Source organism: Cylas formicarius, unplaced genomic scaffold (genome assembly GCF_029955315.1).
Source record: "Cylas formicarius isolate icCylForm1 unplaced genomic scaffold, icCylForm1.1 PGA_scaffold_1__22_contigs__length_36826433, whole genome shotgun sequence".
Taxonomy (NCBI): domain Eukaryota; kingdom Metazoa; phylum Arthropoda; class Insecta; order Coleoptera; family Brentidae; genus Cylas; species Cylas formicarius.
Window position 1 is genome coordinate 31137939 of NW_026844264.1, and position 22912 is coordinate 31160850.

The 22912-nt window shown below is 34.2% G+C and overlaps 1 protein-coding gene across 7 annotated transcripts in view; it reads left to right on the forward strand.

Annotated features, from left to right (window-relative positions):
* Positions 1-22912, forward strand: part of LOC132696193 (schwannomin-interacting protein 1 homolog) — a 195409-nt gene that overhangs the window by 157985 nt on the left and 14512 nt on the right. For all 7 annotated transcript variants that reach the window (XR_009618004.1, XR_009618005.1, XM_060660891.1 and 4 more), the window contains 6 exons: positions 14112-14378; positions 16777-16981; positions 18411-18694; positions 19773-20048; positions 21575-21866; positions 22000-22224. Coding sequence is in view for 5 of the 7 variants with exons in the window: in XM_060660891.1 (XP_060516874.1) it covers positions 14124-14378; positions 16777-16981; positions 18411-18694; positions 19773-20048; positions 21575-21866; positions 22000-22224 (1537 nt within the window). In the remaining 2 variants the exon portion in view is untranslated. The remainder of the gene's footprint in view (positions 1-14111; positions 14379-16776; positions 16982-18410; positions 18695-19772; positions 20049-21574; positions 21867-21999; positions 22225-22912) is intronic.

Consider the following 22912-nt stretch of genomic DNA (forward strand, 5'->3'; position numbering starts at 1 on the left):
GAACCTGATCTCGTTTCAACGATTTCAGCAAGAGTTTCTCAATTCCGACTTTATTTTGAGGCAAAATGTTACTACTGCCATGGGCTCTTGTATGATTTTCACTTTCATTTAAAATATTTTCATCTTGTTCTTTTATGGTGGAGACCAAAGAAACCGAATTATGTAATTTGTGGAGTCGTTGGAATTATAGGGCCATTAGAGTCGCCCCGAATTTGTGAGAATGTTGATGGTTGGTCACTGACACTCTGTGTTTATAAAGCTTTCCATTTTTTTAATGCAGTCAGTTCATAAATATCTAGAGGGATTACATTCCGATTTACTGGACAAATGCCGGCTTTAGTGAAACCATTTATTGATATTTCAGGTTTTGTTTCGGCCAATATCTCGGCGATGAGCTTGAAAAAAATACTCTTGGAAATTTTGATGCCTACGTTTTTGCGTTGCCACTCCACTAACTTAGCGTTTCAACGACTTTTTAATGATTTAAATACACTCAAGTTTAGAGGCCTACATGACCCGTATGTGGAGGTAGTTTCAATATAGTTATGTCGTTTTCAATGGCAATTTGAATGAGATCAACACTTAAATGTGTGGCGTGCCCATCATATATAACTAATACTCTACTTTCAGGAGGCACCTGAGTTATGAAGCTTTTTACAAAATAGTTTTTAAAAACATTTGTTTCCATCCAGCCATTTGGAGTGGCTGCGTATGTAGTATTTGGGAATTCAGTTCCAACTGGTGCTACCCACTGGTCCCATACATGTTGCCTCTAAAAAATTATTAGAGGTGGAGTCTTCCTTCCATTTGCACTGCAGCACATTAAAATTGTAGTGTTTTTTTACCTGGCTCGCTCGTCGTACGAGTTGTTGCAAGTCCTCTTTGCCCAACATTTTTAGTCTCAAACGGGTAAGAGCAAAAACTGCTGTCAATCCATGTTCCAAATCTGACAAGGCCTGTTTTCCAATACTCGCTCCTTTACTGTTTTTTCTAATAAGTCAAAGTATTCGTTAATCAAAAATTGATCCATGTTCTTTTTCCTGGCAAATTCAACACATTGCGGTGTTTTAATCAATAGATTGTCTGTTTCTGGTTAAACCGAATCCCCATTTTTTCCAAGCAGCGAATACAGTCAGCCAATGACTTCTCTTGTTCATAACTAATGTCTGCTTTTCGGCAGTATGTACTGCTCTTTTGGCTCCTTCGACCTTTAACATGATCTCTAATTGTATTTATAGGGATATTGTATACCGCGCTTGCGCCGTATGCTGTCAGAGTAGGATTTCTCACACTAACTCTCATATATAATTTCGCGCCATGATGAATGCTAAAAAAAATCATTGTGCCAGTGCCAGAGAATTTGGCTGCACTTGCCCCACTAAAGAAAATTGACGTGGCATCATATCGACAAAAACAATTTATGTTAGCAATTGCAAAAATACCTCTTAGACTAGACAAACCACTTAATTAACATATGCACTCATCAAAAATTACGAATTAAATATGCACCAGCTCGCTGATGTTTAGATTAACAAGAAAAATCCCAACTCGAGTATAAATTTCAAATGCGCAATTAAATTGAGGAACGTTTCACTAACACAACGGAAGACACAAATGGCCAGTAGTGATTGGGTTATGTTGGGCGGATTATTTAAAAACAGTCGTCATAGATGGCGGCGCTATTCTTGCCCCAAAAATGCTCTTACCCCCCACTCTGTTTTTTACCTCTACTTTCCATTAAAACGGATTTGAGTATTCCACAGTGTTTGCTTTACAATTATAGCTAGTGTCTAAAGGTTCAAATTTCAAAAACAAATATCATTCTAATATTAATCATATTTTAAAAGTAAAAATTTTAAAACGACATGCTAAATCTTTGAAATTTGGATTCAGTCTTTATAATTTTATAAGGGTGAGGATCAATCAATCAATTCTTGTGGCCGACATTGCCGAGGGGCTTCAGAGACTTGTGGACCGAGTGGCGACTGCATGCGAAGGATACGGTATGAAGATAAACTGTAAAAAAACACAAATATTAATTATCAGTAAAAACGATATTGGAAACCTACAGTTTACTGCAAACAACGAAGCCATCAAAACAGCAGAGACAGTTACATACCTGGGCTGTAGTTTGAACAAAGATTGGGACCACTCTCGAGAAATAAAGTGCCGAATCGAAAAAGCAAGAAGCACATTTAACAAAATGAGAAACATACTCTGTAACCTATCCCTCAGCGTCCGCACTAGAATAAGGGTCCTGAACTGTTATGTTCTCTCGGTCCTCCTTTATGGGACAGAAGCATGGACCCTTACCGATGCCTCGTGCAAACGTATGCCTTCGAGATGTGGTGCTACCGCCGCATCCTCAGAATTTCGTGGGTACATCATGTGACAAATAAAACGGTCATTGAGCGCATCGGAGGAGAAATGGAATTCCTAGCAAACATCAAACGCAGAAAACTGGAATACTTTGGACACATTATGCGCAATGAGAAATACCACCTACTCCAACTCATCTTACAGGGGAAAATAGAGGGTCGACGATCGGCAGGACGCAGACGAATATCGTGGCTGCGGAACCTACGTGCATGGACTGGAACGACATCAACAGCCCTATTCAGATCCGCAGTAAACAAAGTAATATGGACCAACGTGATAGCCAACGTCCACAGAGGACCGGCACTTTAAGAAGATGAAGAGGATCGATAGGGTAAAAGTGGGATAGATGCCCCATTTTTTGTAAGATGACTATAACTTTTTTTTTAAAGCACTATTCGAGTGAGTTAGCTATTTGTAACAACTATAGTGCTTATACTTACTATCTACTCATATCATCATTCAATGCATACCGTAGATTTGTAGATATTCGGCTCTAAAAAAACTTATTGTTTGAGGATAGACGCCTACTGTATGGGGTAGTTGCCCCTGGCAAAATTTCGACATGAGTATAGATGCCCTACAATGGGATAGATGCCTCCGTAATAAAGAAAAAAATTCGTAGAAAATTAAATAAAATGTTTATTTGCTTCCTTAGTTGCAATAATATATTATACATTATTATATTATAATATATTATTATAATATATTACGGTATATTGCAAATATACCGTAAAACTAAAGTAAATGGCACTTTTATAGGAACAAATGGCTCAGTCTTTCAATCATTCTTTGGGTAAACTTAGCAACTTAACAACGTCTATTAAAAATTATTTAAAACTTCACCGAACTAAATTTAGGAATAATAAAACTTAAAACAAATCCGTCCCTTAGGACTTCTTTGGAAGAAAAAACAAAGCTTCCTTCTTAAAAAAAACTAACAGTAATCAAAATTTTCAAATAATCAACAAATATAGAGATACTGTTTACTTTGGCCAGGTTACTTATTCTTTGAATTCACTTTGGCCAGGTTAGCTTTTAGAGCTGCAAGCTTCTTCTTGTGTCCACATCTATTACAGTAATCGCTATATAGAGTGCAATCTTCGTGTAACCAGAGTTTACACATCAGGCACTGAACCCAGTCCGCCGTGGACTTGGTACTTGCATAGTCATCGAAACATTCTCTGCATTGAGTATTTTCTTTATCAGATTTTGTATGGTCAGAATCTGATTCATCGAATTCTTGTTCACTTTCAGAGCTAAACCTCGCTCTTGTCTTTTTAGGAACTGATTTTTGGTTGTTTTTTCTAGGTTTGTCCGGTGTTTGCTTCTTAGATTTATCTTTCAACTTAGCTTTCTTAGAGTTAATATGTTCTTCTGAATTTAAAACGGCAGCACCTTGCTTGCCTCTTTTGTATAATGGAACAGGAATTTTCGGGATAGGTGAACTTTCGTTAAGATATTTACTTGGAGTTTTCCCAAAAGCTTTGCAAAGGGGTTCTTCAGACCAAGCAGCACGAACGGGTGCCCTTATTTTTCTTTTATATTTTCGCGGCATTTTGTCTAAAATAAAAAATTAAATTAGGTGATACGCTGCATTATTTTTTACAAGTACAAACAGCTCATAAATAAACTGGAAAGTCAATTTTCCTACTATTAACTAGATAGGTTATTTAAAAAATTCTTACCTATAGCCTAAGTACCTGTGAATAAGTCATAGAGGATATATGCCTCTAAGGGCGTCTATACTCAGTCAATAGTGGGGCCTCTATCCTTTTTAGTAGGGATAGACGCCCCAGCAAATAAATACAAATACTTAAATAATTTCGTAATTTTATAAACACACCATAAATATAAATGATACATACTATTTAAATAACAATACACACTTACCTTCAAAAACGAAAGTTCTGAACACGTCAAAATGTCACTGTCACAAGAATCATGCAAGCGCGGTAAAATTTTGCAACGTTTTTTTAACTCAAGCGGCGACACGCGCAGTCCTGTCGAAACGCGTGCGCAGACTATGCTGTGCGGGGCGAGGTTTGTCCGAGGAACTTGGTACTAGAGCGTGAACTTGGTTTTAAATTCTCTTTTTTTAAGGTGCGGCGTCTATCCTCCAAGGGCGTCTATCCCACTTTTATCCTAGGTTAACGCAACTTAATATTGTGGTACTGGTAATGGGAACACATCCCTTTATGCTTTCAAATATTAACAAATAAACTAGATCATATTTAAATCCTGAATAATATTTCCATTTGTTTATATTTGATGTATCATTCATTAAAACATATGGCGATTTTTCTATTTTTTGTTCCAAATCTTCAATTTTTTTTGGATGCAAAACTAGGCTATTCTAATTTCAGAGTCAACTCGTTCGTTGTTAAATCCGTTTAAGTAAATTTCCCAGCAGGTTGATCTTTATCTTTTTCAAAACATATACGGGTACCAGTTTTTCTTAGCTGTGTGTTCGTTTGCGTACTCAATTGCGGTTTGAACGGTTTCCACATCCAATCACAACACAAATTTTAGGCATTTTCAACCTTTTTCATATTTTATATCCTTAAAAGAAATATAGTATTACAATACTAACGAAAATTCTTGTTTTTACAAAACACCTACTGAGAGTTACGAAAAGCAGGACACACTTCAAAATCAAAAATTAATATTGCCCCATTTTGTGAGTGTACATTTCCTAGCTATTCAACAGAAAAATGTGAGGTTATGAATCACTGTTATGTTAATATCGAATTTAAAAGTGAAAGCTCCATAAACAGAAAATTTCCTGATATTATGAACGAAAAGCAAATAGCACCAAAACATTTAATGAATGACTTGTTAAGTGATTGTCACAACTGACAGACGTCATTTTCACAACATAATAAAAATAAACATCCCCTCGCGCCCAAACCTGTGACTAAAGTAGGGGAGACGCAAGTGACTCGCAACAGTGGCCAACGAAGCTGACATCTTAAAGTGACTCTTTGCACATGTCCAATCAATGCATGAATGGATCTTTTTGAGTAAGCAATGGAAGTAAGGTTTGATGATGGTATTATGATAAATAATAAATATAACTTTAAATGAATACTATGGCGGATTTAATAAATGTTTATCTAATATTTATATACAATATACAATAATTTAAGTTTATATGTATATCCAGTGCCTTGCGGATGACGCAATAAACATGGCATCGAGACAAATTGGTTTCTTTAACGTGGTCGCCTCTATGAATCTCAACCCATATGTAAACAATCTTCTAAGAATCGTACCCCCATAACACTTTGTTTTTCTTTGTGAAACGAAAGCGAAAGAACGCCATCGCATATTCCGGCGGCCTCTGTGCATGTGTGTGACCTCAAACGTTCCAATTGGGTTTACAGCTCGGAAAATTCGGAAAATAACCGAATTTATTCCGTCGGTGATCTCCGTGAAAAAGCCGCCGACATCTTTTTATTAGACCCAAATTGCTATCTACGACCAATATCGTCGTCGTAGACCCGTAGCGCGGTCGAGGGGTTTCTTGAATTTTAATGAATTTTCGACGATACTCCGGGTTAAATTGTTTGTCGTGGGAATTAGGCAACGGACGGGACGAACAATTGCGGCCCCCACACGACAACGTCCTTCTAAACATTTTTTTCTAATAAAGTTGAGGAACACCGTCGGTCGTACAATTAAACGGGAAAGTTTTCCCTTTTCCTGGATGTTTCCGATGGTAAACAGGTTCGAGTTTGTTTTGTAACCGCAATTCGTTCTTTCCCGCCGAATATAACGGACGAAAAGTTTTTAGAATAAAGATGGCGGTTGCCAAAAATTTGAATGTGCTTTAGCTAATGTAGCTAATGGATAAACAGAGGCTTTCCCTTAACTGCAACAAGAAAAAGTTAAGTTCAGTCTTTATTGGAAAAGTTGGAAATGTTCTTGGCAAGACTAGTCGATATAGCTGATTTGTGGCGCATCTTCTTCCCAGGATTCTAAGTGGCACTTATTAGCTTACCTTCTTCAATTACACGTTCCAAGCTGGCGTTTTTTACTGAAATAATAATCTCTTTATCCTTTAGTATAATTCTTCTCCTGACTTAAGATCTAACCTGATATCGCTGCTAAAGAACACCCTCACATTTTCATAAATATTGTTTTCGCGTGTCCTATTCTGTTATTAGTTATTATAGTACTTAATATTTCTACCTTGTAACTTTTTCTATAGCTTCGATAATACACACATTGGTAGTTGTTTTATGTGGTCTTAGAGTCGTCCTGACATTAGGAGGTAAAATAAGTGGCGCTTATCTGCCTTTCGAATTCTTCTTATAAGTTATTCATTCAATATGCTACATTATGTCCACTGCTCAAATGCCTCCAGCTTTTTAATTTCCAAGATCTAAGGGTCTCACCAACCTGAACATTTCATCTAAGCTGAGATCACTGTTACAACAACCTTATTATTTAAATAAATCTATTTTATTCTGGTTCCACTTTTTTCAGAGGATACCTCCTTTGTTTTTTTTTTACATTTAGAAGTAGTCTCGTATTTCAAGCCAGTTGTAAGAACTGTATCATCTACATATCTTGTGTTGTTAATATACACTCCGTTAACTATGGTACCCTCGTTTTGTGCCCGTGCTCGTTTTGTTAAGAGGTCGCAAAGTCTGGTACTTTAAAAAGTAGGTTTGTTGCAACGCATTTCGGTGATTTATTATACCACCTTGTATTTATATGAATTTCAAAAACACCTGTCAACCTACACCTAATCTACACAATTGAGGATCCTTTATTTTAAGCTCACCAGATGCAAAAAGAACGTTGAAGATTAATGAATATTAAACTTTGTTCTCTCTTAGTCGCTTAAATGTAAATGTATATAATTATTTATTGTAATTTGGTATATACAGGGTGTTTAATTTTTCGTGGGAGAATATCAACTCTCTTATTTTAAATGGAACACATCCACTTTTTAATTCTGTACAAAAGTGTAGACATATTATGTATATAATGTATTATATATTATGTATATACCTATGTGTAACCGCTTTTTAGATTTTTAGTAAGTTTTGTTGAAGACAAAGGACTCGAATGACGAATGACGTATTTCGTTACATAGTAACACAGAGTACGCGAACAATAAGATTAAAAATGAAATTTTAAAAAAATATCAAAAAACTTTCTTGCTAATGGAAACTACGTATGTCTATAATTTTGTCATATTTAGCATTAAAAATTAAGGCAATTTTATATAAGGTTGTGTAGGCCTAATATTTTTACTTTTTGAAATATTTAATATGAATGATATGCTGTTGCCATATAAGTTCAGTTAGGATAAGGTGGCTATGACTGCGTTTGAGCAAAACAAATGCTGCGGCTATGATTGACCATTTCATAGTTGAGCATAATCTTGCCGATGCGCTTACGAAGATCCATATATTATGTAAAAGCATTATTGATACAGAAGAAGACCAATGATACGCGTTGGTGAAAATTTTATTTAAGCTAAACGGACCGCCCTATACAACTTTGTGTATTTTGACTTGTTACGTATTTTTTGTGTATTGTGTAGATTTTACTATTTATCTATATGATTCCATTTCACATATCTCTTTTTTCCTTGCTATTTCGACAAAGTTACAGGGGTTATTCTCAAGACTTCAAAGTTTTAGATTAAAGTCGCACTTTCCATAGGCTTGTCTATTAATTGGGTCCTTTATAACAATACGTAGAAAAAATATTTTTTCCCAAACATAGAAAATACGTAGCAACAAATTAACTTTGTACTATGAATTGAAATTTATCAGATTTTCCGTAAGCTAAATTATGTGAAAGCTTCTGTTTCGCAAAATGCTACTGCCAAATTCTAATTTAGAGCAAATAGCTGTGAATCAATAAAAAATAATTGTTTGTAGCTTGGAGCAACAGTATTTTCAAAACTAAAATCGCAATTTTAACTCTCTGTTGAAATTTCGTAATTAAATTTAATCTAGGTCATGGCTTGATTAATTTGAAATTGGAGCTCGCCATAAACGTTTATAAATGTTGGGCAACGTGAACAATCAAACTGGAAAACAACTTGAAATTGTAATAAAAAAAAAGTTGAAATTAAATGTTCCCGTTGCTTACGTTCATACAATTTTATTTTTTAGTAAAGTATTTTTTTCATATTTAACTAGGTGGAACTTAATAAAAGCTGCTTCTACTTACATATCTAAGAGAGTTTTACTTTTATCAAGAACACGTGCAAAAAAAAGATCAAGGTTAAACATGTTTAATAACCACCTTATACATTGTACACATTGAAATATGTCGAAGAAAATTTCTTCTTGCCTATTACAAAGTATGCTTTAAAAATGTAGACGAATCATTATTAATAACAACTGAAATTTATTAAACATTATAATGCACAGTTTGACCAAATTACCTCTACCAACAAATAGTAGATATCTACCAAAATGGAATCACAGATACGAAAATAATTGAAAACATGTAACCCACCCAGGAAAAATTTCTTCTTTGTTTGTTTATTTTCTTATTGTTTTATTTTAATTATGTCAAACTTTACCACTGTTTTTTTTTAGACCCCCAACTCTTAACAGCGAAGAGTTTTGAATATATCAGTAAAAAATGTCTCTGAAATAGGAGGAGCGTTTCCAAAGCTAATTGAATACCGTAAGCATCACATTTCCACTGGTCACTGGTCTTGAGTCTTGAGGTTTGCGCTATTCCTTAGATTGAGTTTTGTTATAAGGATGACGACAAGTATCAGACCTATTGAGTTCCTTTTCTAACCCCAAAGGCAAACAGTACTTTTGGATGCTTCTTTCCACAGAAAGAAAATTATTGCTCTACAAGATTTTCCTGTATCTCCCATGGTTACAAAACCTGCTATGAAAACGCGTCTACATCGGTCGAACACCCAAACGAGACTAACAATATTGTTCTAGTTGCATAAACAAGCCAAAACTTGTCTCTGTAAGTTTTGCTAAGGGGACCAACTATTGTTTGTCCAGAAAGAGTACACTTTGCAAATATTTCATAGGTGAAAGAAAAGACCAAAAAACAATAAAAACTTTATTTTCTTTTGAAAACATATTTTTCTTTGGAGTGGATTTTTTTTTGCTTATTTTGCATATTAAATTTGACTGTAAAGACAGCAGATAATGTTTTTACAGAATGTTGCGACTTCTCACTGCTCCAATCATCATACCATGAAAATACCCTTTCAACAGCAGTATTAGTGCCTGGACAACATAAGGAAATTGTTATTAGAACTTTTAAATTTTCATGTTTGATATGTTCTACCCTAAAATGCCGAAAGATTTCTATCCATCTTTTGTCAAGTTCTATTTTCTCATCGTTCCATTTCTTCAGTTTTCCTTCATTTAAATATAAATTTATTTTTCGAATTTCTTCGAAGAAAAAATTATCATTAATAGCAATATATTTTACTTCCTTCATTACAAATTGGACTGCTGAAGAAACTTCCATTTAATTTTACTATTTAGAAAGGAGAACGCGAAAACTTTCTTCTTCAAATTGTCTTTATAACTCGAAATAAGTGATTCGGCAAAATTCGAAATTTAAAATCTTAATATCGAAATACGTTTCTAAAATTGGACAGTTTTATTTTTATTGTGATTCGATGCGTCTGATATATATAGATAATGGGTGTTTTTTTTTCGATGTATAGAACTTTAAGTTGGCATTAATGTTCAAGCCGTCAAATGATTTATTCTCAGTTTGGTTTGGCAATTCATCATGAATAGACTCACGCCTGAACAACGCTTGCAAATAGTGCAATTTTATTTCGAAAATAATGGTTCTGTGCGGAATACGTAACGCGCACTACGTTCATTTTTTCGTCGATAAAATCGTCCATCAGAGCAGTCGATTAACCATGGGACGTTTTCGCACCACGTTTACTCTTATTGATAACTCGCATCCCCAGAGACGCCGTACGGTGCGTACAGAAGAAGCTGTTGCTGCTGTAGAGCGTAGCATCGAGGAAGACCCGAATGAGTCCATCCGCCATCGACTACAGGAATTGGATCTGTGTCCATCCACTTTATGGAAGATTTTGCGGAAGGATCTTGGTTCACGTGCTTACAAAATCCAATTCGTGCAAGAATCGAAGCCAAACGATCATCAAGGCGTAGATTCGCCGAATATTCCCAAAACGAGATTGCCGTTGTTCCCGATTTTCATAAGCGAATTTTGTTTAGCGATGAAGCGCACTTCTGGTTGAATGGCTACGTCAACAAACAACACTGCCGCATGTGGAGCGAAGCTAATCCACAAGTGTATGTCGAAACACCGTTACATCCACAAAAACTGACTGTTTGGTGCGCTTTATGGGCTGGTGGAATCATTGGTCCCTACTTCTTTAAAAACGGTGATGGCCAGAACGTTACAGTCAATGGTAATCGGTATGGAGCTATGATTACTAACTCTCTCGGCGCAACATGTCACACAGCCCGTGCCACAATCGATTTATTCTAAGATAGGTTTGGTGACCGCCTAATTTCACGTTTCAGACTACTTTCTGCGGGGCTATGTCAAGTCATTGGTCTATGCGGATAAGCCACAAACGCTTGACCATTTGGAAGACAACATTCGCCGTGTTATTGCCGAAATGTTGGAAAAAGTTATCGAAAATTGGACGTCCAGATTGGACTACATCCGCGCCAGCCGTGGTTGTCATATGCCAGAAATCATATTTAAAATGTAATGCCACAAGATTTTCTTTCGGATAAATAAAATCGAATAATCCATCGTTGTTTTATTGCAACTTATACATCGAAAAAAAACACCCCTTATATATGATACAGAATCTAGATGTGAAAAGCGAAAGTACCCTATATAACTGCCAATTTTTTTTCATTAGTTCCAAAAGAATTCTCTTTAAAAAATGTTGTCAGTTTGGATGTTGGCGCTGCTGTTTTTCATGTACTTCAGTTTCAATGTGTGCGGTTATTGCACTACGTCCATGAATTGCAATTGAAAATTCCCAATTGCAGATTGTGCATTCAACAAAGGAGTCATCATTTTGTTTTTTGACTACAATGAACGGAAACTCTTTTTTTCAAGTTTCGTTGAAACCATTTTCCTTTCATATTTGAATTAATAATCTAAAAATTGTATTACTAATATATTTTTCATTTTATTAAATTTATTATAATCTGATATTATTTAAGTATATTAATACTTACATGCAACTTCACCTTGACTGAATAAATATTTGAATTAATAATCTAAAAATATTGGAAAGATAGATATATCCATCTCACATACGGCCTCTCAATTGTGCCGGCAAAGGCAGCCATATGTTCGCGCAAAATTCAAATCACTCTCAAAATAATTTTAATGTTTAATTAATAAAATTGAAAGAAAATAATCTACGAAAATATTTTAGAAATACAAATGAGTGTAAAATAATACAAATGAGTACTTTTAAAGTACAGGATTTCAAAATAGTACGGTATATGAAAAAATAAAAAATAGTACAAAACTCAGTAAATAGTATAAGTCACTTTAGTTCAACGTAATTTTATTATAGCACAATCCGAACTTTGGAATAACTATGTTAAACTCCGATATGTATACGCGACCATGTAGCTAAATATCGACCTAAATCACTCGGATGGAAAATATTACTTTAGACGTCAAAACGTAGTCACCATCATCACTCTTATACGACGCAAATTACGAACTACACGCAATGCGGCCATTTTAAATTAATTTTTAAGGGTTGTTGTTCATAATATTTACGCCTCCGCAATTGGTACTTAGTGACGTCAAAAATCTACTTCGGCATAATCGATTTGATGGGGGCGCTATGTGGAATAATAGGAAGCCTCCGCAAAAGAACCCCCGCAAACCTGAGCGCAGTCTTTATTAAACAGCAATTTCGCGCCATTTTATTTGTGGCAACACACCTACACGCACAAACACAGTATTTACTTAACAGAATTACAATTTAATTATACACGAAGCGAATATATTCAAGTTAAGTCCCACTCCAATCAGAACTAAAGTTTTGTTTCGCCTGGTTGCGTATATTACTAACAAAACAGCTTTGCGAAGTATTGTTTGCGATTCATTTCGGACTGACGTCCTTTTGAACAGGAAAAATTGTTCCCAATCTGACCGACCCACATCGCAACTTCCGTTTGTATACAACGTTACTGCATAAACTAAATTAAATCCCCTTCCATAACACAAGAAGTATGGATTCATACGTCTTAATAAAACCTAACCGCACAACGTCATTGTGAAGTCAAGCAACGCGGAAAAAGAACGAGGTAATTTATTCTCGTCTTTCGTGGAGATGCAGTATCTATTTTTTTTTAAAGAAATTCATCTGATTTCTGACTTTAAATTAATTTGAGAGATTATTTAAAACAGCACAATAATCTATCCAGCATCTCAGCATCTTCCCCTTCATTCAATACTTACACAACTTAAGGTCCTGAGAAAATGTATTCGACATTGATGGTTTTTTCCTTTTGTTTACATAATCTAGACCTTCTCTTCCCTTATTCTAATTAATACTTATACCTTCTACACTACACTTCTAACCTGAAGAGTCATTGTAAAGTCAAGAAAAACCGAACAGGAAGAGGATAATTTATTCTCCTCTTCATCTCAAGGCCTTCATCTGGTTTGTGACTTTTTCTGAGATACATGGTTTTGCTTAGTTGTTAAAATAGGCTTATTTTCCTTTAATATCTCAAAAGATTCTTTTTCCCGGCTTTCTTTCTCTTTCCTTTCATTCAAACTATATTTCTCGTCTCTTCCGCACTTATTTACTCTTTGTAAACTTTGTAAACAACCTTATTTCCTCCATATAGTTTCCCTACTCAAGCACTTTTAACTCGTACCTTTTGAAAGTTGCACTTTAAACTCCTTAGTATGCGAAACAGCCATTGTATTGGTTGAATAAAATATTCTTTGTTCGATGTTTTTTTCCTTTGTCTTCACAACCTTCACTTTCAATTTTGAGATCTAAATATGGGCATTACCTTTCAACAGCATAAAATCGATCTTGTAAATAATATCGAATGTCCAACCTGTTTAACTCCGTACCGGCGATATCGGGTCAAACTTCAGGTAGAAATCGGGTCCATAGTCGATTGATTAATTAATTTGGATATGAAGTGTCCGTGAATGATCCTGCAGTTTCTGAAAGCGCCTGCAGCTAACCTTATTAACTCGATGGCTTCCTGAGGGTTTATTAACCAATGTTGTTTTAACAGCGCAGTATTTGGTTTGAATACGGCGGAGAAAATTAATTTTTGTTCCGCTCACCAAGAAAATTAAAGCGAGAATCTTGGCACGAGAAATTTCGCGGTAGATATTATGTTTCGGTTAATGAGTGAAATATGTTGGAGTTATAATTGCGTTTGTTTTCTTTCCTTAAATATAACGCTGTTTGCGAAAAAAGATAATTTCAGTTCGCCTCTCTTGTTTTTTTACTCCAATCCGAAAGCAATCAACACTCATAATGGAAAAAAAACAAACAAAATGGTTTTGGTTTGCCTGGAAATTAAACTTGTATTTGAGGGTTCAGTGTTGAATACTTAACAACATTTAAATGGTTTGAGAGAAACTGAGTAGTTTAGTTTCAACTACAAAATGCTATTCCAAAGTTATACGTTTCAATTTCTAATGAAACTATCCAACCCATACGATTGCGTATTTCTTAGACTTTCCGTGGTTTAACATGGATGTTTCTTTTTCAGGCAACTTAAAGCATGCGTTTGAAATCGCTGGATGGACCCTTGGCGGTTCACAACGGCAATAACGAGGCTTTGAATTCTCCAAAGCGGATAAACACTCTGCAGAATAGTAATATAATCTCAAACTACGTGAATTACGATAACAATATCACAACACACTTGACCACAAACAATTCCAGTGATGTTGGTACTATTACCAGCGCTCATGATCAACTTAGCAATGATAACGTGGATGCCCTACATAGGATAAGCAACACCGAGAGCCAGAAGGTGAGTTACTTTCATTGGTTTTATTATACTTTAATTCCATTGTTGTATGTTTATTGGGTTTAAACTTCATTATTGAATATTATATGCGTATAATAATAAAACGTATATTATATTACATATTATTAGATTTTTTAAATCAAATATTTTGCAGATTGGCAATAACAAAGAAAAAAGTTTGAAATCAGTTTTATTTTTTATTTGAATACTTCATAAAAATCATATGGCATCATTTTTCGAAATAAAACACATAGAAAGTGCCTAATTTTGTGTAACCAGCTTTTGGAACATTGGGATTTTCGAAGCTTTCACCAAACTGATCAGTGCGACCTACACGGCCTTGACCCGAGCTTTTGTTGGAGTTTAATATAAATCGCTTTCGTCGGATCCATTCGAAACCATAATTATAACAAAGGGTGAACTTTTTTTAGTATCTATATTTTAACGAGTTAATCCAACAAACAATTTTTTGCACCAACGGAGCAGAACTCTGTTTTGTTTCTATGCCGAACTTTCAGACCTTTATCGGGCCATCCCCAGTATGTTATTATAAGAACATTAATGTTTTAAAAATAGGAGAAATATAACCGAACCGAACTCATTGTGCTATTATGTACTATTATATGTAATAACACAGCATATAGTAACAAGTATAAACAATTAAATTAGAAAAAAGTTGTGTTTTTTGAGAGTTATTACATGCCATTTAGAAACTTCGAAAAGATTCAAGGCCTGCTGAGATATTTCGGAAAAACGGGAATTTTTGAAGAGATATCAAAAAAACTATAACATTTTCTCATTCGTACGTTAAAGGTACTACATGGCTGTATTTTTAGATTTTATTTTATATTTTTATTTATCCTACGTTTCGTTTTCAAACAAACTTAATTTTTTCATATGGCAAGAAAAAAAAAAGTATGCTCTGCATCTGATTCCATTTCATTCTACGAATTCATGCCATTTTTTTTTAGTTCAAGGGAAAATTGCATTTTTACCTATTTTTTAAAGGTGTTTTTAAGTTTGTTTGTTTTTCGAGATGTTGTTTTTAAAGTAATTGTCTATATTATTACTGTTGTCATTATTATTGTTCATTTTTGAATAGTTAATATTGCGTAATTATCGTGAAATATGCCGGATGATCATTATCGCCACGAAGAAAAGTTTGACATGCTAACGAGCTACATTTTGAGCCCCTAAAATATTGTAAATACAGCAGCAATGAATATTAATACATATCCAGAAAGAATGCAGCCATGTTTTATCTGGAAAAAAAGGAAACTTTAGAAGAAACCCAAATTAATGTTTTACAAGCAGTTCTGGAGAACCATGAGATGCCAACCAGGCAAATCGAGGAGAATGTAGCCATTTCCACGGCCGTGGTCACTAATATTGGTATCTTTAACTGCCGCAATACCCATTACTGGACAGAACAAAATCCTATTGTGGAAATTTAAGGAATTTTTTACCATAATTCTTTAACCGCAAAACGATACGTTCACTTTTTAGATAATTTGGACTTCATAGGGGGTTTTGTTAAAAACCGAGATTACCAATATTCTTTTGAATATGAAAAGATATTACAAGATTGCGTAACGACTGCATCTAAGATAGAAAAAAATAACGAAAATCTGTTTGAACAGCTGTTTTGAATCAAAGAAAATTTTTTGTTGATAATGCAACTTTGTTGAATTTGTAATAAAAAAATTGAACAGGATTCAGCGTGTACTTTTTTTTTCGGACAATATAAAAAAATAAAGTTGGTAATGATTTCTTGTTTGTTTTTTTTTTTAATTTTCTAAACGGTATGTAAATAAGATTCAAAGGACCACAACACAACACAACAAAGGGTCATTAGGGTCATTATCATGAACACACTGTATAATATTCATCTTCCAATGAAGGTCTTAAAGTGCATCGAGATAAAAAAATATTTGATTCAACACAGCTTCCAACAATCGAAAAGATTTTCGCTGTCATTCTCGATTTGGAAAATTACATGGTATTTGAATATTTTCCACGGTCCAAATCGTAAGTTCCGATAACATTTTGCACTAAAAAATATATAAAATTTGAAACTTACACTCAAGATTAACAATTTTCAAAGAATTTTTTTAAAATTATTCTTTGATTTCCATGATACTTTTAGGTTTTGAAGTTTCGTACCGAAGCTGTGCCTGACTTTTTGTTTATAATGTCTCCGTTCATGGTTGCTCGTTTGCTAAATCAAATAAATTAAAGCCGTTTTCAACTGCTTGGAGATTTTTTATCAGACTCTGTATGGAGTAATCGAAATCATTCAGAATTAAACAAAACCACTTAAAAAACTATGACGTACAGATGGAAATCCAAATTTGGGCTAGTTTAAAATGATTTTATTGGAATGGGCCGGTATTATTTACAGTTGCGATGGTGCAACTTCACTGTGAACACCGGCCAGCAAAATCAGCAGCATCAAAGACAGCTGGCCCTAAACAATCTCGCCAACAACAGGTACAGTCAAATACGAAACATAAACAACACGCTGGCCACCCAAATGAGGATCAGGGAGTCTTCCGCCCGATGTCAAGAACTCGCGTCACCAGATGATGCCCGGCTCGATGATTACGGTGAGAGATTGATAGAAAGCTATTGGATCCGATGATATGAAGAAATACGCTAAACAGTATGAATATGAATTCAACACTTCCTACAGTTGCCATTTCTTGGATCTTTTCTGGATTCAAAATATATATCATTTTGTAATAAATATTCTTGAATTCTTGAATGTTTTATGCTTCGTGAATTCAGTGCTTTTTGTAGCAGGCGACTTGCGTCCTCAATCTCAATTCAATTCAAAAAATCTCTATTCTGATCTAGCTTGAATTGTGGTGCGTTTCATTCATTTGAAGGTGCTTTGGTCTGAAAGTTTTTGTATTGTGTGTATTCATCCAGTTTAAGTATACATCTGTCTTCAGATCTATTAATTGTCTGAAGGTAATTAAATCTCCAATTGCACAATATGTGGGATTTCATCGCCACTTTCTTTGTCTATTGTGCGGTATTTAAATCCCACTCACAAATAACTCTATGGAGAGTGGCACAGCTAATAATTACATTGGTTTCATCTTGTTCTAGCTTCTTTTTCGTTTTATCCAAAGTAGGGACTCGTTTTGATAAAGGGTATACTTCACTTCCACACTCCACTACGTTCTTTCCTTTCTACTGAACCTAGGAATAAATTACATATGAAACTGGTACTTTCATATGAGATATATGTTCTAATAATTAAGACTTTATCATATTCGTTAAAAACGATCTCATTTGAATTTATCTCTATTCAAAACTGTTAACTACTCTAAGCCTTATTCTCGATAAAAATCAAGTTAAACAGTATTTGTCAAAAATTATATATTTAATATATAAATATAAAAAATGAAGTAAAAAATGATAAGTATTGATAAAAAATAATATTTATAACATTAAATATGGTGTAACTATATGTAACAAGTTATGGTTTAAATTATTACAAATGCGCACACTTACCCGCAGTGCTGCGCACGTTTACCCCAATATTGGGGTAAGTGTGCGCATTCTGACTAACATTTATTTTATTTTATTTCTTCAATTACAATTAAGTAAATTGAATTTCATGTTATGTAATTGTTAAATCAATAAATCCTTTAAATAAATACTTTTATTTCAATTTATTTTGTACAATTATTACAATTTTATGACCATAGAAAAAAAAATGCGCACTCTTGCACCACATGACTCTAACTGTTTCTTCAAAGCGAATGTTCCAAAATATAGTATTATGGTATAGTAAATAGTTTCTTTCTCATATTTTCTTAGAATGGACTTAATCAAAAATAAGGTAGATTTGAAAAAAATTATCTAAGATAATACAGACCATTAGATAAGCCCTGCATTTCCGTTTTTTATTTTCGAACATTTTCTCGCGGCATTCGAGGAAGCATTGCATAAATTTTGTTATTGTAATCAATTTATTGAGTGTTTCTTGGCGTTATCTTATATTCCAATGAGTATCCCACACAGGACAGCTTCAAAGCTGTAGTTCGTCAACGGCGGCGTCTCCACAAGATGAAGATCGGTCTTTTGATCTGTCAGAAAGTGGAGACTCCTCCGATGAAGGTATCGACGATACGTTGGCGGTCGATGACCATACTCCAAGCCTCAGATGCATCGTCAACCCCAACTATCCAGGCTTCCAACATTTGGCGCATACGCTGGTTGACGGATACGACGAAGAAGCTCTGACAAATAAATTGGAAGCGGACGCTAATCACGCAAACAATAATGACCCGGATTCCGAATTTAAGGTTAGGATGTTCCGTACATTTAAGGACTAAATTTAACCACAATAAAGCTATGCTCAAGTAACTCCAAGCAATATTGGTTCAAATCCATTTTCATTAAATATAACTACTACAAACTAAACGACGTAGGGAAAATGCGTAAAAAGAAAAAAATATTTTTGTTTGTCATAAAGCGACAAATAAAAAAGAGTTATTTTTTAAAAAGCACATTGAAACAAAAAATATGAGACAAGAAAGAAAAAAGAAGAAAAACAAATACAAGACATGGCAATCTCTTCTTGCATGCAAGCAAGTCTACAGATCTCTAAAAAACTAAAGATAATATAATTAACAAACAATATAAAAGTATAAACAAAATTATGAATTATACATATATAGCTAGTTAGTGACATAAAGATAAAAGTGGGTTTCCTTCCTTATAAACAAAACTGAGATTTGAAATCTACCAATAAATACTTTATTCTGGACAGATCTACTGCCAAATACAAAAAATGTGTAATATTTAGCATATGTCTCGTTTCGCTTTGACGTTTCATCAAAAAAACGACACATATAAAAATAAATAAAAAAATTGTGATAGCAAATATTTTCATTATTTTAAATACGATGTCAGTTATTTTTTGCTTTGTATTGTGAGTAAATTTTTCAATATGCCTGAACTTTCATCCAACCATTTTTTTCTTTTCTTTATTGTTAGGGGGGTAAAATTTACAGTTAATTTTTCCTAATTTTTTTATAGTTTCCTGGTCTGTTGGAAAAAATTACTATTTATTTATTCATTTATTTTCCACGGAAAATAATTATTCTTGTTTCCATTGTATTAGGAACTAAACTGGTTAAATGGCTTTTACTTAAAATTACTTCCAAAGAAATAACACGGAATGTATTTTTTTAATTAATTGTTTGTATTCTTTTTTTCTTTTTTCATTTTCTTTTATTAAAAATTTTATTACTTTCTTATTTCGAGATTAAAAAAAAATATATTACGTGTTCTTTAAGAACAAACGTAGCTTACGTGAATAACAATTCTCCATCTTATATACTTAACATTTCATCTTTGTTAACAATTTTGTTATTCCAGATTGACAAGTTTGACAGCGTTAACCGCCTGGACAGTGTAGAAAACATTCAGAAGGTGTTCCACGACAAATCATTGTCTGATATCAAAGTGAATAGTGAATCTGTAGAAAACATAACTTGCAATTCAGTGAGTGACAGTGGCGCCACCCCAAGCGAGGAACACTGTGAGGTAGTGAACTTTAATATTAAGTTAGAGGAGAAAGTGCTCGGAATAGTAGTCGGTGATTTTCGGAAGGAAGTAGAAGAGGAGTTGGAAAAGATCGGTTTAAATAATGAGGTAACCAAGAAATCCACTTTTTCATGAAATAAAAAATCGTCGCGTTCAAATCAAAATGGGGTATTGTTTTCCACTTATTAGGAAAAGAAAAAAGCTTATATCTGAAATCCTTTATTTGTTTAAATAAGTATTTTATATTTTCTGCAAAAAATAATCTTTACAGACTGAAGAATATCTGCAAATTTTTCCTGTATCGAATCCTTTATAATTTTTTTATATAGCAAAGTACTTAAACAAATGTAATGAGTGATTTCGATAATTATTAATTCAGAGTGATGAAAAACTAACAATTAAATTAATAAATTATCTTATCTAGCATTGAAATTTATGATAAATTTTGAATAAAGTTGTTTATGAAGGCCTAAAAAATAATACACAGATTTTTTGAAAGTTTCTAAGATTTTATTAACTACGTACTGTGTGGTGGTAATTGGAAGAGAAAACCATTTCTCGACGAGATAGAGCCAAATCGACTTACATGTCATAAGGCCATTTTAAACTGACTCAAGTGAAAAACACGAAACTTAAGAACCATTTAATATATTATTATTATTATTGTTAAAATTATAATTATTTTAACCTAACAAACAAAACACAATAAATATTAGAATACAAAATATTAAAGTATAACCTTTTACATTAATTATTTTCGAATATTTCACCGTAAGTGTTCAAATTGGGCGCTATTCACTAACTCTATACGATTGATAGTGTTTGGAAAATTCTATCTTTAAATATAAGATCTTTTAATCTCCCCCATAAAAAAACTCTAATGGAGTTAGATCGCACGACCTCGCAGGCCACAGAAAAGGGCCCCTAGTTCCAATCACTTACAATCTGTGCGTTGTGAGCGGGGCAACCATCTTGCTGACAGTAAATACTACTAATATGGCAAGTCTTCCAAAAATGTTCGCAAAATATTTATTCGAATTTTCTGTGCTTCAGCGATAAGAATTGTATCTGTTAAATATTCCAGAACAGTCAATTTTTGCTTCATATCATATCATACTTTTCATTTTTGGCACCTTTTAAATTGCTAAATAAACTAAAAGCTTAACAACTATATGCACGGCCTACTAATACATAAACAAAAAATCACAGATACCAACAAATCTATATGGCTAAAAAGGGCTCGACACGAGCATTTTTATAAGTCACCTATGGTTGCCATATAAAATAAAAAAGTTCTGTTCATTTGTGAGAAAACGGAAAACTGTAGAAAAAATCTGATTACGTCACTGCATTTACCTTTAAAAATGAACCAATGTTTTTATCCGAATCCAAACTTTTCATAAATAAAAATGGGAAATTTGAGGTTTTAATTATTAAATGTTTCTCAAAAATCGAGCACTTGACAAATAGCCTTTTCTTGTTAAAACAATCCAATTACGACTACCCTGTACACAATGGTTTCTTAAGATTTCTATTATTATTGATGTCATCCGTTCGGAATTCAACAAAAAACAACTTAAATATGCACTGTATATTTTGGATGATGCACATATGTCCTACTCTCTCATTTTTAGCAATTTCAAGAGACCGATAATGCTCTAGTTAAAGCACCGGCTCATGACGACACAAGCCTACAACTGTCGACCTATATACAAAGTGACCAACTATCTACGGAACAATCCGAAGCCGATGATAAAGCCCCATTATTGCCAATAGAAATTAAAATGGCGGACGCCGTTTTGTCCGATGCTCGAGAACTCATCCCGAGGCTTTGTGAAAATATGGAAAATCCCGATGTAAACGCCAAGAAGTTTAAAACGGATACCGCTACCTACAACGGTAAAACTGAGCAATTCAATAAAGAAGGTGAGTTTATGTTTTATACTAGGTCTAAATTTTCATAACTGGAAATGGAAATTCAATTTTCTCATACGATAAATTCATTGCATTCTACAGTTCAGACCTCGAGTTGATCGATTTATTATGTTGTATTGTACAGATGTTACAAAAAACCGCAAGGAAAAAGACGAAGATAGTACTTTGTTGAAAGATAAAGGAATGTCCGTTCCTGCCGGCTCGACGAGACGAAGATTAAATTACAGTCAACAATTTGGCAGCTTGATATCTTTTACTAGGAAGGAACCTGCGAGAAAAGATGCGGTCGCAAGGAGATCGGCGCCAATGGCCTACGGCAAAAAGAAGACACCGAAATGTGAAACTTCAGGTGAGTGCTAATCAGTACAACCCTTTAAATGATCTTTAAATCCCCTATAAGGAAATATGCTACATATGCCGACAACATTCGAAAATCGAAAAATAAAAGTTAACTCGGCGCGATTTCTTATCAATATTTAATGAGATCAGGGTCACGGTATTAGCAGGAAAACTTTTACTTCAGAATAACCGTCTTATATCGATCTCCCATTCAGTAAATATTCCATGAAAAATCCCGTTTTATTCACGAAAAGGCAATTTATTCATTATGTGAAATGAAACGCCTTGCGTGCCGTTACTATACGAGGGCTGTCCGAATATATATATATATATATATATATATCCTCACGTATTGATTCACGGATGGAAAAATGTGATGACACTATATTCCGGGATATCATCCGTTCGCTCGTTGAACTCCGACTGGAATCCTGCATCCGACTGGAATCCTGCAAATCTTGCATCCGACTGGAATCCTGCAGACGTTTCGCCAAAATCTCACTTGGCATCTTCAATGCTCGCGCTCCGAAAACACTTCGAATATTCGAAGTGTTTTCGGAGCGCGAGCATTGAAGATGCCAAGTGAGATTTTGGCGAAACGTCTGCAGGATTCCAGTCGGATGCAAGATTTGCAGGATTCCAGTCGGATGCAGGATTCCAGTCGGAGTTCAACGAGCGAACGGATGATATCCCGGAAT